The sequence below is a fragment of the Hermetia illucens genome, chromosome 6 (assembly GCF_905115235.1).
Source record: "Hermetia illucens chromosome 6, iHerIll2.2.curated.20191125, whole genome shotgun sequence".
Classification (NCBI taxonomy): Eukaryota; Metazoa; Arthropoda; class Insecta; order Diptera; family Stratiomyidae; genus Hermetia; species Hermetia illucens.
The window spans coordinates 6,273,383-6,287,643 of record NC_051854.1 but is presented as its reverse complement, the minus strand read 5'-3'; the positions used below and the strand labels follow the sequence as shown (position 1 = coordinate 6,287,643).

Genomic DNA, 14,261 nt, shown 5'->3' with positions numbered 1-14,261 from the left:
CTCTATCGTTCTACAGTTCTTGCCTCACCATCCTCTTTGATCCTTTTTCCCTCTTCACACTTGACTTTTTCCTTATTTATTTCGAAAAGAAAGTTTTAATTAGTCGTGAAAATCTTATGATGGAGATGATAAAGACGCTCAATCCTGAGATAAGGTTTTAGGGAGAGACAAAGAGAGAGCGGACACTTTTTCATATCCTTTGCAAGGACAACAGCACAGCAAGACCGACCGACCGACTGACATCACGTCCGTATTTATATGACTCGATTCTTTCATTTTGGTGACCCATTAATGGTGAATTTTATGGCCGTTAAAGTACGATATGGATGTGTCTTGGTTTATGAACGAAGACCAGAACGGCTGGGCATTTTTAAAAATATCCAGAAATGGTATCCTTGTGTGCATTGCGCCAGCTAGATAAGTATTATGCGAACGTGACATATGACAGAGAAAGTCGTTAAAACAAGAACATGGAAATGTTGGGGAGTTATAATTTTGTCACATTGTATCCTTCGGTAAAGTTTAATTTTCACACAAGTGGTCATACGAATGGAGACCGTTTATTGCATGTGTCTCGCTATAATTTCAGAGATTATGGTTCTTTTTTGCGGAAGTTGTGTTAACAGCAGTTTTGCTGAGATTCCTGGGTCAGAACTTTTTGAGTAAGAATTCGTTTTAACGGAGGAACGATGGTTTCTTCTAGGAGGTAATATCCGAGTCATCGTAAATGATTCTGTTTTCTTCATACCCTGCTTGGAGGCTCAAAATCCGAAGAGGGTGGTATGTCAAGTTTCGCAGAGGTAACAAACAAGCTTTTTGCACTTATGACGTGTTCCTTCCACTAGAGAATATCAGAGTAGACTAAGCAGAACTGCTGGATCAGAAACCTCCGTAATGTCAGTTTTTTCGAATACATACCCACATCAACAGTCTCCTTCTGAAGTGAGTCAGTACGTGAAGTTTAGTCCTAGACTTAAATTAAGCTAATATGCCTGCAAGTCTGTTGGGGCAGAGGTGAAAAAAGCTGCCAAGGTTCATTAGTGGCTGGCGGCTTCAGATTTCCGATAACTCTCAGGACGATTTGCCATCTGTAGAACTAATTATTGTAACCTTGAGCACCGAAAGAACGTGGACCTAATTGTACATCATGTTGGGCAAGAGAGAGCTAATCTCTGCATCCTGAGAGGTTCTACACTTAGTCAATTAACTAGGGTCACTTGCTTTGGTCAGCGAATCCTTAATAGTCCTGAGTTAACAAAATTGGACGTATTTTCCCTAGAAAGTTTGGCCTGAAGTATGGCGTATTTACCGTCGATATAATTCGCAATTCACGTTGTCTGCAAATCGGTCACGCTGCTCCCAGAGCAGAGATGAGGCAGCGTCTGGTGAGTTGGTTCTACCTGGTTATGAATCGGTAAGCCCTCTTGGTCACTTCTGTTTTGATAAAATGGCTGCTGGGCCTGAAAACGGGTCTGTTGACCCAAAAAAAATGGACTTAAATCCAGCAAACTTTAGGAATTTATAGGGAACTTCCTTTTGCTACTCTCGATCCTTCTGCAAATTTCTTTTCAATTTCTGCAGGGAATATGGGAACATCCTGCGCTGCTTTTTATTGTTTAAGAGTCCGTACATACAAGCCGTCTCGATTTCATCGTTTCGTCAATAGTTTGATCGCCAACTGCAGAGTGCTCGTCACCTAGGCATGCAACTATTTGTGCAATCCTGGAGATCATAGGCAACTGCACCTCTGTCATTATTAAGTATTTTCAGGGACTAATCTTGAATTCTAGTATCACTTCTGTGACAACACTTTCTCTTGCTTGAGGTATTTGGGATCAAGAGGGAGATTATCGTCTACAGAAGGGCTCTGGTCGATGTAGCGGCTCCCTGCTCTTTTTCTAGCTAGCTCGTCCGTTGCCTCATTGCCTTCTAGCCCAATATAACCTCAAAATCCAGAGTATCTAGGCCTTACTGAGCGAGTCGATCATATTTAGTGTCATTAGGCATTCCTATACTAGTTTGGAAGTCACCTGGTTGGACCTAAGTGCTTTATTAGTTGCTTGGTTTTCGGTTTGAACAGCGGTGTTCTGCCCCTATAGTTCTTTTCGAGTACGTTTTTCTTGGACTTTGGTAGCTGCTGTGATGTATCTCTCAGTTTACCAGGTAATCAGTTGCTAGTTTAAGCCGCAGGTCACTGCCTCGCTCTTCTAGTTTGCGATGTTGCTCCAAAGTGTTTCAAACTTGTTATCTAGATATCATGGTATCCCTTGTATCACTAATTCGGCACCTCCCTGCCTCATTGTTATTTGCAGACCTCCTGAAGATTCTCTAGGGATGCCGTTGGGTCTGTCCTCATTGCCCCAGTGATACGCACGCAAGCCAGTCTTGAAAGTTTGTGTAACAATTAGACTGTTGTGCTGAGTTCAGTTCTTTCTGCCCAGATTTCCAACCCATAATATTCATTGGCCTTCCTATTGCAGCGTATATCGTAGCACTTGTAGCTTTCTGAGATATGTTTTCAACATGTGTTCTTCAGGGTTTACTGTGATTGTTAAATATTTGACCTTTGTTAGTGAATGTTAGGGTATTTTGCCCTTGGCTGGATTTATGCGCAGCCTCGCCTTCCTGCATCAGTTACTAGTGTTTCGTTACGCCCTATCCTCTGAGGACTTCTACGTTTCACAGAGGAGGTTTTCCATTGTTCGGTGGTGCTGTTTCCAGTTTTCATTAACTGCATCTGATCCATCTCCATCTGATTTGATACTCGGAAGATGTCTTATCTCATTTTTCAGAGGCCCTTCTCTCTGGACCTCTTACTTACCATTGAGAAAGAATGGTGAGAATGGAATATCTTTGGATCATTTCTTGTTCTTGTATCATCTTCCGTTTAGATATGGGTATTGTCTTCCAAAACGTGGCTGGACGAATGGTCTACCTTTAGGCTATATTTCTGCAAGCTTGCGATGGGTGTTCTCGGAAGGGCTTATCTTTTTTAAACACTACTTTCCCCCAGTGGAAGCAGCAAAGTAATTGAAGGTAATTCGGAGATATCAACCACCAGGAGTCTAGCTTCTAGCTAGGAAAGGGAGGGCGTTGAAGAAAGGGAAAGAACTAACCCACTTTGTACTACCGGCTTAAAGACACCGCGCAATTGGTAAAAGTGTCTGCGTGGTGTCTATTGCAATCCAAAAATGTTTGGAGGATGTTGGTAGGCATGGGCATTTCCAGGCACCGTTGTGAAAAGTAGGGGCTGACCGTTTCCAACATCATCGGACGTGGCCTTACTTCTGCTGCTGTTGCTAGGGCCAAATTCATCTGTCTCGAATTTAAGCTGGGCGAAGTAAAAATTAGTTTGGAATGAATGACGATAGTGATGATCTCTTACCCATTTTATGACGGGAAAAGAGAAAGAGAATGACTTGACTATTTATGTCTTCTTTACTACGTTCTTGAGTGCTCTGGTTCAAAACGAGGTGTCTGTCAACCAAAAAAAGTGGGAGATGGTTTTCCGACGCTCGGTGCTATCCGTCATCAAGTGGATATGGTTTCAGCAATCTCGCAATCCCAAAACAAGTACACTCAATTATGTATGCGTTTGGAAACAAAGAGCGGGCGATGGAATTTACGAAGACAGGACTGAATTGTGAGGAAGTAGTTCTGTTTCTCTTCTTGCTGAGAATTGTGGGGCAGTTAAATTATTCGCTCGTTACTTACGATATAGATTGTAAAATGCTCGTCAACCCACCCCGTTCGAATGCAGCGAAATATCCCAAAAGCCTTGACAATCCTGTCAAAATGATTTTTCAAAAAAATAATTTGTCAAAAATTTATCGTGACAACCAAGCGAAACTCAAAGCTAATTGAAAAAATTTGGTTTTATTAAATTTGTCGCCAAAAATTCTTGTTTTTAGTTAACAAAGCTAAGCTTAGTCTACTCGAAGGAGCTTTCGCTCAACACAAATTCCTCGTATTCTCTACAAGTAGAGTTAAATCCTTTGTCAAAAATAGAAGACATGACGGAAGAAAAGCCGGCAGAACCTGCAGCACCAAATCCTCCTTCACCAGCCACAGCACCAGTAGCAGAACCTGCTGGCTCTCCAAATCTACCTCCTAATCGAGCGGCATTCTGGGCTCATTTCCAAGAATGGGCTGCAGTTCGTGCGAAACCGAAAAAACTCCAATATGTCAAACCACATATTGAACCAACCCGATATTCAAAACGTGGTCCAATGAGCTCTGCAGATTGGGAACGTTTTGGACAGTGGGTTGCCGACCGTGGAAGACCTAAACAATATCCACAGCTACCGGAAGTGAAAAGAATGAAGTTTCCTATCAGTCAACTTTTGAAAAGGATAAAAGAACTGGCGAAACCAAGACGGATAACGCCTAGATATAAGCTGAAAAAACGGAAGCGTCCCAAATTTCGATGTTTTGGTCCGGTAAACATGAAGCATATTGCGAAATTGGCGAGACCAAGAACATGTGGTCGGTGTCCTGAAGTTATTTTGGAAGTGAAACCTATTCCGCGATCAGCTCTAACATACGTTCCTACCCCTCGGCTGATTAATCTGTCACGACCTATGACTCTACCCCGTCCTCAGCACTGCGAATATATTCCAAAACAAGAGGAAGAATTACAGAAACGAAAAAAGATGACCCATCATCAAATGATCTCCCATCTAATTCGTCTCGAATATTTAGCTGCTCCGGTCTATCGTCCTAGCCCGGAATCAGACGAGGAAATTCAGCTATCACGTCAAAAGAAACCTCTAAAAGAGCTCATGCCTAGAATTGAAGTATTATCCCAACCTAGACCTGATTTTGCACCGAAGCCGGTTAAACGTCAACACATGCCGCTTTCGTCGCTCGAAGGACGTATGAATGAATTGGCTAAACCCAGGAAATATAAGGAATATAAGGGAGATCCATTTGAGGTTAAAAAGGCCGCATTGACAGCGACGACAACTCCTAGAATTGAAGAGCTGGCGAAACCTAAGCCAGATTACTCGCAACAAGATGAGCCTAAGAAGAAGTCTAGGAGGGTTAGATAGGGACAGGGTAGATATTTGAATTATGACATGTGATCTGTTTAGACCTTAAATTTGAAGTTTTTTTTTGATTTGACAGTAAATTGAATAATGTTCAAAACGGACTTTTACCGAGACAGGAAAGTGGTGTTTTTCTTTTTGAGGGGATTTTGTCAATTATGAGAGATTGTTGCAAACTTAACTGCAGGGAAAATGTTTGAATCCCCTTTGGAAAAGAATCAGACGAATCTCTCTTGACTTATGACGACGTCCTGATTTGAAGCACGAGGAGGAGGAGGTTTCCAAATTAGTCTAACATTTTTATAAGACGGAGTTGACAAAGTGCTGGGGAATGTATAGTTTCAGGAAGACCGATTGGCGCTGCATCCCCGCTGTTTTTTTGGGGAAACGGCCCCAATATGGTGTTATCATTAACTGCATCTGGTTGTCTCCCATCTACTTTTTGGTAAATCTAAATTTTTTTCCGGTCATTCCAATTCCTGCTTTTCAACTGGACCTGGAACTTTGTTCAAACTTTATTCTCATGATCAAGAAAAATTAGCTTCCCTCCGTCCCAAGGAGAATGAACACTAACTACATCATACTGACTGGACCTAATTTATTCTGTCATTCATTTATATCCTAATTTTCAGGAAGATACCACACCGACCAAATTCACCCCCAGCGGAGAAGGAAATTACTCATGTTTTCTCATAATTTTATAATTAGATGAGAGAAACGGACGAACTTGACTTACAGGACTCCAAAGCTCCTTGGGGATGTAAAGATGATGGCATGATGGTAGAAGCAATGCTCAGAACGAATATCCAGAAACATAACTTTCCTAATTAGCTGTCTATTTGTCTGTCTACCATTCGGTGATGAGAACAAACACAGTTTGGGAGAAAAGATTTCCTTCTTATATTCGTCCTGCCACTTAGCGCTTTTTTCCTCCATATTTTCACTTTGCTCCTTGCTTACTCTATGTTTGTTTTCTGACTTCTTCGTGAATTTTAAAATTAAGAATTCCATTCCAAGTTGTTTTGTATCGTTCATGACCCTCTGTCGTCTCCTTGTTTTCCTTGTTACTATCTAAATGCTGGTGACGGAAAAGATTGAAGAAGTTTCCGTGTAAGTAAAAATTACCAGGAGGGATTAAATCTCATTTATATCCTTGTGACTTTCTTAGTAATTATTTTGATGTTGTCATGGGAATAATGACGGAACAGAGGGCCATTAAGTGATGAAGTTTTTATGGGAGAACTGCAGGGAAAGTTGCACTTCACTAGTCGACCGGCAAACTACTCCTTGAGAGCGGGAACTTTTTGAGTTGTTGTCTAAACTTTTTGAAGATTTCGCTAAGTAGGAGCTGGGAGTCATTAAGTAACTGACAAAGACTGCAGTTGAAAAATCAGTCCAGGCTGCCTAAGGGAAGATATATTCACCTTTATCTAACATCTTTAAATTTTGTGATCAATTAGTCTACATCATCTCTGGGCTTCTATCAGATGCAGCCTTCACCGGTTAAGGGTTGAAAAGGATGCGCTCTCATTTTTCATTTCTTTTATTCTCAAGGATGATTTATGATTCTGTCTGCATATAATTCCATGTAATATCCTTCACATGAAACATATCCTTTCGCATTCTATCCGAAATATAGCAGGGATATCCCCGTCTGGCCTGGTAGCGATAAGGAACATAATGGTCCTCCCGTCCCATGAAAGGTTATGGCGCTATTGTAAAAATTACCGAAAAGGGTTTTACACCGGAATGTGTCGCATGAATTGCGCGAACTGGAGATATGAGATATTCGGCACAAGAGGAGGGGAGGGTTCGTTGAAAATTTCACTTTATATCATTGTTCATTCTCAGCACCTGTGCCTCGTGTTTGTTGCAGGATTGTGTAACATTTGTTTCAAACACAATGCTTCCAGCAGTGGGTCCTTGTGGCAGACAGACAACTTGTTCTTGGAAATATTTTATGGATTTCGATGGACTTTTATGATATTGTAAACTTGTCGGATTTGTTGGCCACAGTGTAAGGAACGGGGGTTGAAAAAAGTTTTTAGACATCTCGATCGATCCGAAAGTTGCTTAGTCGAATTCATCATATGTTTCGAATTTTCCATGGAATAAGGGTAGTTTTCCGATGGATCGATTTTTATTACTCCATCGTGAAAATGCTCTCCTTCACTATAGGAGGCGACAGGACAGGGTAAAAGGGTTTCCAAGTACTTTCAACCAGTCAAGCCAATTCTCATCCCTGCTGCCTATCTCGTCCTTCCAGACTGTGTAAACGATAGGTTAAACGCGAGAAAACTGCCAACAAACAATTTCGGGATGAAAAAATGGTTTTCCCTCCGGCAAAAAATTCATTTTTTTCCCGGGGAAAGTGGAAAACACTTTCCATTCCACGTTCCTATCCTTTACCACGAAAATGACGGTTCCATGGCGGTGGGTGTAACAGTTTAAAAAAGAGCAGCTTATTCATTTAATTTTCCGTGAAAGGTGGGTGACTGGCTACGGGGGGGTGGCTTCTGTAGGACCGATTTTCTTGGATTTGTCGAAGGATGGATGCGTTGTTTTGAGAAAAAGTTTTTCATTGTGGGTACTTCTTGTTTTCAGTTTGTTACAGGAGCGCGTAACGGGGCCGGGCTGTGAATAAAATATGAGAGGGAAAAAGGCGAAGAAGAAACCAATTTTCTACTTTTTTTACGCCACTAGAGATGAGAAAAGGGACTCGCGTTCGCGTTCAATATGAATTGGAAATTTATAAGGCATTTGAAAGCGATTACTGAAAATGATTGATGATGTGAATTTGAATGGTGAAATTTGTTTTTGATAGACTTTAAAAATGGAAGAATATGCTATTGAAAGAGTTCAATGTGTTTACAGGGAGCCGGAATAGAGGGAGGAAGCCATTTATTTTTCCCAGTAGACGAAAGTGCTAGCAAGTTATCAGAAAAAGAGGGGCCCTCTCTTGAGTATTACTTGAGGAAGCTTATTGAAGCTGAAATGAACAATTCGCAATTCATCCCCTAGTGAATTTTTCATGGAGACCCTAAATCGGTGACGCACCAACTAAACACGTTCGCCCCTGACACAATACGTTTTTAATCATAGCCTCTTAACCAGAAAACTGAAACCAGGGACGTGCTCTTAGTGCGAATTTTGGATCAAACGAAAAAACCAATGAATGGACCATCTTTTACCAGAAAGGAAAGATCTATTGAAGGAGAAACCCATCATCTTTCACCAGTTTTCAGAAGATAAATCTATTGAACCAACTCCAACAAACAAAATATCTTAACACTGCGCCCACTTCTACTTCACACAAAACAAAACCAAAGGGCCAACATCTGCTTCTTATCCAAGGGCAACAATTTCATCTACAAATCTAACAATATCTTTTCCAATTAATTTAAATTTTTTAATTTTTCTTATTTTTCTGATTGACATGCACAAAAGGAACAAGCCATTTTCTGCTCTTGCTATTGCTTCTGCTCTTTTAGTTGTTCAATTAAAATTGCATCTCGATTGAGTGTATCTTTTCTTTGGCTATCTTGTCGTCATCGCGACCGTCGAGGTAGACCGTGACAAAGGGCCTGAAAAAAGCAATTAAAGCCATTTATTATCTCTTTGATTTATTACGAAAATAACTTTTCAAGAAAATTTAAAATCATGTTTGGGGCGAAAAAAGGTAATCGTGATGGTGGTGGATAAAAGATGGTGAAGTTAGTTTGGTGATTATGAAAAAAGTGGAGATACGCCTGGAATTGAATAGTCAGTAGTTTTATCTCCTAATTTAGTTGGCTGCTCTTTTCTTTAACAGACTTGCCGAAATCCACTAAATCGTCCGGTACCATACAGACCGAACTTTGCATCACTTAAAAGTTCCAATTTCTTGTTTGATTAGTTGAGACTGGATTCTCCGTGCAGCAAGTATCCATCAGATCCTCTGCTGTAATTTTTTTGGCCCCTAGCAGTGCAGAAAAAGGATTGCAATGATTTGTCTATTACTTGTGGTCACTTGTCATAGTCATTTTAGCGGGGCTAGCTAGGTAATGCTCAGTTCCCTAGTTCCACCAACCCACCCTTAGGTAAAAAAATGGGTTTTTCCTTTCAGCCGGTCATCTGATTCTAAACGGTTAGCTGCTGCCACTTCAATCAAGTCGGTGAAAAAAATGGCAGTAGGGAATCGGACGACGCTGGCTTAACAGTTCCAAAAGTTTGTCTGTGGTTAATAGCCTTGAACCCTAAATTATCCGGCGATTTCGTATTGAAAAACAATAAAAAAATTTGCAGGTAATGCTTCTGCGCATCTACAAGACTAGATGGCGTTGCCTTTGCCATGTCACCGAAGTACAACTGGTTCCCGAAGTAGGGTATCTACAGAAATGAAATAAACCTTAAACCAAAGGAGAGAAGGAAACCCACATTAAGGGAAGAGAGAAACCCACATTAAGGAAGGAAAGAAACCCACTCGATACATCAAGGAAACCTACTCCATACGTCCCTTAGCTGTGGTACTTCAGCACTTTGAATTGGAATGCCAATCATTTCGGCACTTGTGGGTAGAATTTAGAAAACCCTTTCAATAAGGCACTCAGACAGTCTGTTTTATATTCAGATATTAGAGCCAGCGTGTCGTCCTCCTTTCTCTGTGTTTTAGCTCTTTGCAGATAATTGATGCCTACCTCTATCGGATTATAACAAAGTTTGGGCAGAGCAGACTTCAGGAAGTCTTAAGGTTCTCAACGAGTAATAATCTGACAGAGTAGCACCTGCTCGCGTCTAGTGTCAACTTGTTTAAGGAGCGCAAGTACACAAATGTCAATGTTAGATTTAAGGGAAAAGCAATTCATTAGGAAGTTCAAAGAGTTTGAAGTTGATACCGACTAATTGAAAACCAGGATTGTTGATGATTAGTGATGAAGCTTTCCTCATTTGAAAACTTTCCGCAGAGTGCTGGAACCATTGGTTATGGGCCTCGGTGGCTCGATGCTTCAAATGTTGTTGCAAAGGCTGTCGTCGCGGCTGCATTGTAGTATTGGCAAGAGGATTACTGGAGACCGACGGCTACATGTGCTTAAAAATCATTCATCCATTGCTGAAAATACTTGGGGGGCATTCGCATTCTGTGAGTCCACTAGAGATATCGTCTGAGGTCTGAGTCTCTTCTCGAAAATTTTTGTTAATATTTCGTAGTGCATAGTAGGTGATGACTCTGTCGTCTTCACATACCAGGTAGTACCAGGGAAATGTCAAGCAACTAAAGAATTCTGTGGCGATTTCGGAAAATGGTTATTCGACAATGTATGCAACGATCTCTGATCTTGGAAGATCCTTCATTTTATTAGCTCATATATGGCTTAAGGGTTACGAGGCTTATGAGTTAATGACAAACTGAACCAATTGGGGACGAACTCTCTCCCATTGTTTATCCTCAGACCTCTGGTGAGTTAGAAGGTGTATGATTAAGCACGGATTCCTTCCAGGCCTCGAAGAAGCCGAAGTAGTTGTTCTCACGAAACGACTATTCTCATAGTCCTTTCTATATAATTTGGCGAAATTACGGTCGGAATATGTAAGCCGGCGGTGAAATACATTGACTTTATGATAGACTCAAAGATGAGTTTCTTCAAGCAGATTTGCGCATTGCAGAGAAGCCTCCAGGAAGGGGAGGTGAAAGCCAAGCACTCAGATCATATATCGGCGTTGCACTTCTATTCAGGGAATTTCCAGTCTTCGTCACCACCAGGTTTTGGGAAACTCAGAAGGCCTTCTTGGGATAGAGAAGTCTGAAGAAGTCGGCCACTAGCCATTAGCACTTCTATTCAGGGAATTTCCAGTCTTCGTCACCACCAGGTTTTGGGAAACTCAGAAGCCCTTCTTGGAATAGAGAAGTCTGAAGAAGTCGGCCAGCTGATCTACAAATGCCTGCTATGTATCGTGGAAAACATCAACGTACCGAGTCAAGAGGTGTTCTTATGCGTTCTTAGGTACATAACAAGCAAGTTCATGAAGGACTTTTCGAAAAGGGTTTGTGATGTGAAACAGATGGATGGGAATACCACAATGCTCAGTACTTGGTCCTCCACTATGAAATTTGAGGCTGCATGTCGTACAAAAGGCAATGGTTACCTTTTCTGTGAACGATTTTTAAATGGCTTCAATTATGCTTTATTTGGGTTTTAAGGATAATTCATGTTATTTGCCTCATGGTAAAGCTCTTCACGAAAACTAATTGTTGTTGATACAACCCGAGGTAGTAAATGAGCATAACCGAAGGAAGGCCATTGATCAAAAATGTAAATAAGAATGGTTAAAAGGTGTGGCCCCTTATGAAGGAGAAAAACTGAGAGAGAGAGGCAATTTTGAAGAACACTGGACTTACCTACCTGAGTTGGAGGAGTAAAGTCCCGGAAAAACGTCTGATAGGAGGGTTAACGATGAAGGCAAACATCTCTATCCTTGGATTCGTCAACAGAAGAAATGAGTTACAGGTCAAAGACGATTGGAGTCCAGGAAGAGATTGAGGCTGAATTTGATTTCTCGCGTTATGCTCGATGATCACGATGAACGTTTCTGATTGGGATGATTGTTTAGCTTCAATACATCCTCTAAAATCTGCTTTCATTGCGGTCATATGCGTCATACCCATCCTTCGCCGTGGTCCTCACCAAATTCTTCTCATTTTGCCATCACACTTTATTTTCCCAAATACTCATTATCATTTACATGAAACCAAAAGACAGACCGTCGAATCCAATGATCCCATCAGAGGAATCCATACCAAGTACTCTACAAAATCAAGCACCTATGGTTTTGATATACCCCAATGATTGCTAATTAACTCATTATGCGATAATTTCTGTCAGAAATCTATGAAATTTATTGAGGCGTTGGATGTCACAAAAGCGACCTTAGACAGAGAGCCAGGTGGAAATACACACTACACACCTGTGATTGTCGATAGAGACAACTGCAATTTTCACCGATTTTCCACTGACGTGTTGGTATTTCAATGATTTCACATGACGTCGTAGCCGTGGTGAAGCACTTTAATTGAAATTCCACTTCAGATTATTATTTGATTCGACTATGAAGAATGTGTGCCTGTGATGCATGCCTGATCCGATTCAAAAATAATTACGATGAGGAATTCGTGCTAATGTGGTTCGACCTGTGTATGATGAAGGGATATTTTGGGGGTTGAAAATGTTTTGTGAGTGCTTAGGAATAGATGGTAACTAGGATGGGGAGCAGGTGCTGAATTTTGGGCAATTGGGGATTATTGAATTTCTGAATTACAGTTGGATTCCTTACATCCTCTGAAAATTGGATCCTTTTCCTACTTTTGATTAGGCAATCCTTTGTTGTAATTTGGATGACTGCAAAATTTTTTTTTGTTTCACAAATATCATATCTCGGGAACCAGTTATTCCTTTCATTGTTGTGTGACCTTCTAGAAGCAGGATGACTCGCATTGGGAAAGCCAGTAGCGGGTTCCACAATACTTGCGAATCACTGTTGACGAATGGGGCCTACAATTCCAGGTTGTCGCTCATGTGATGTCTGAGGGGTCACAGGGCGCCGAATATGCTGGGGTCGCAGAGGAAAAGAAACTCTCATCTTTGGCTTAGCTCCCGTGAATTTTCTAGACTGGGACGAGGTATCCTTCCGCTGGGCTGACTCCATAATTCCTCGTAAGTACACAGAGAACGGCAGGCAGGACAAACACCAACTACTAGTAACCACTGATGTACACAATGTTTGTGCAATATGTGGACTGAGGAGTACCCGCTGCTATGATCTTCAGACAGTCAGGACACTTCTCCGGGAACATTTAAGGAAAGCAACGACAGAAAAAAACTCACAGATGGCAAATTGCCATCACGACCCCATAATGGACAAAATGTCCTCCAGTAAGAAGAACTTCGAAATAGTTATTCCCCGTCGCAGAATTGGAGGATAAATAAGTAAATCACAAAAAGAAAACGCGGAAATCCACTCTGCTTTGTCTGGAATCCGCGGAAAAGATAAGAATGCCCCATTCGGGACGGCCGGATCCAGCACCCAGCTCCGACCCCCTTTATACAATCAAATCCTACACGTTCATCTGATCTTTCTTCTCAGGACGAAATTCGCGTCAATTTAATCTTGGCTGTTTGAAGTGGGAAAATTGACCGGAGATGAAGTATTGTGGACAGCCAGGCACTGCCTCACGTTACATACCTCTGTTTTCAACCGAATATTCCTCATGATCCAACATCCTTCCATGTAGGATATTAAAAACGAGACAAAGCGCTGAAAGGACCCTCCTGTAGTGCATTATAACTCCGACAGGGTCTCGGGATCGGGAAATGAAAATAGACTTCGAGCTTCGCGAAGGGCACACCGAAAAGTTCAGCGTTACGCGTGTTGTATGACTTGTTACGAAGAACGATATCAGGAGAAGCGGAGCAGTCCATTATGGAGGGTTGGACCCAGGTGAAATCAGTACAGGAACGTGGTATGAAGGCTGACATTTTGGAAGCACGGTTGATGATATCGAAGTAGTGGCTGTCAAAACGGAGTTTATCGTCGAAGGTTACGCCCAGGTCGAGGATAAAGTTCAGATGCGACAGAGAGCAACTACCAAGAGAGTAGGAGAAAGGGCTGGAAGAGGTTTTAAGTGAGTAACATATCGAGTGGCATTTACTGACATTAAGAGCCAACTTATTAACTGTGCACCAATGGACTATAGTATCCAAATTTGCCTGCAGGGAAGCGCAATCCATTGGGGACGAAACAGAGGAAAACAGTTTGAGGTCATCGACGTAAAACAAGCAAGAACAAGTGAGGAGAGAGGGGAGGTCGTTCATAAAGAATAAAAATAAAAGGGGAGCTAGAATGTACCCTTGTGGCACACCAGAGGAGGGGGAATAAGGACCAAGAGTGCAACCATCAAAGGAAACGCTACAGGATCGGAAGAGGTAGGAGGCAAGGCATGTAATAAGTGATGAGTGTGTGAGTTTGGACAAGAGTATCTCGTGGTTAACAGAAGTTCTTGGAAAAGTCTGTGTAAATGACGTAAACATCCTGCCGAGAGTTGAGACATTTGGTCACAAAGTTGGTGTGTCCAAAAGATTGGTAGCAATGGATCGACGTTTTATGAAACCGTGCTGCCGTCTCAAAAATCTTGGAGCACGATGAGAGGAACAAAAATGGACGGTAATTCTCAGCAAGGAT

General features: G+C 41.6%; 2 protein-coding genes across 4 annotated transcripts in view; both read left to right on the top strand.

The window, feature by feature from the left end:
• The window catches only part of LOC119660441 (maternal protein pumilio), a 698,863-nt gene that overhangs the window by 466,524 nt on the left and 218,078 nt on the right, over positions 1-14,261 (top strand). The window lies entirely within an intron of this gene.
• LOC119660442 lies at positions 3,803-5,164 on the top strand. The gene has a single exon (XM_038068996.1). The coding sequence runs from the start codon at positions 4,014-4,016 to the stop codon at positions 5,049-5,051; it is 1,038 nt and encodes a 345-aa protein (XP_037924924.1). The 5' UTR covers positions 3,803-4,013; the 3' UTR covers positions 5,052-5,164.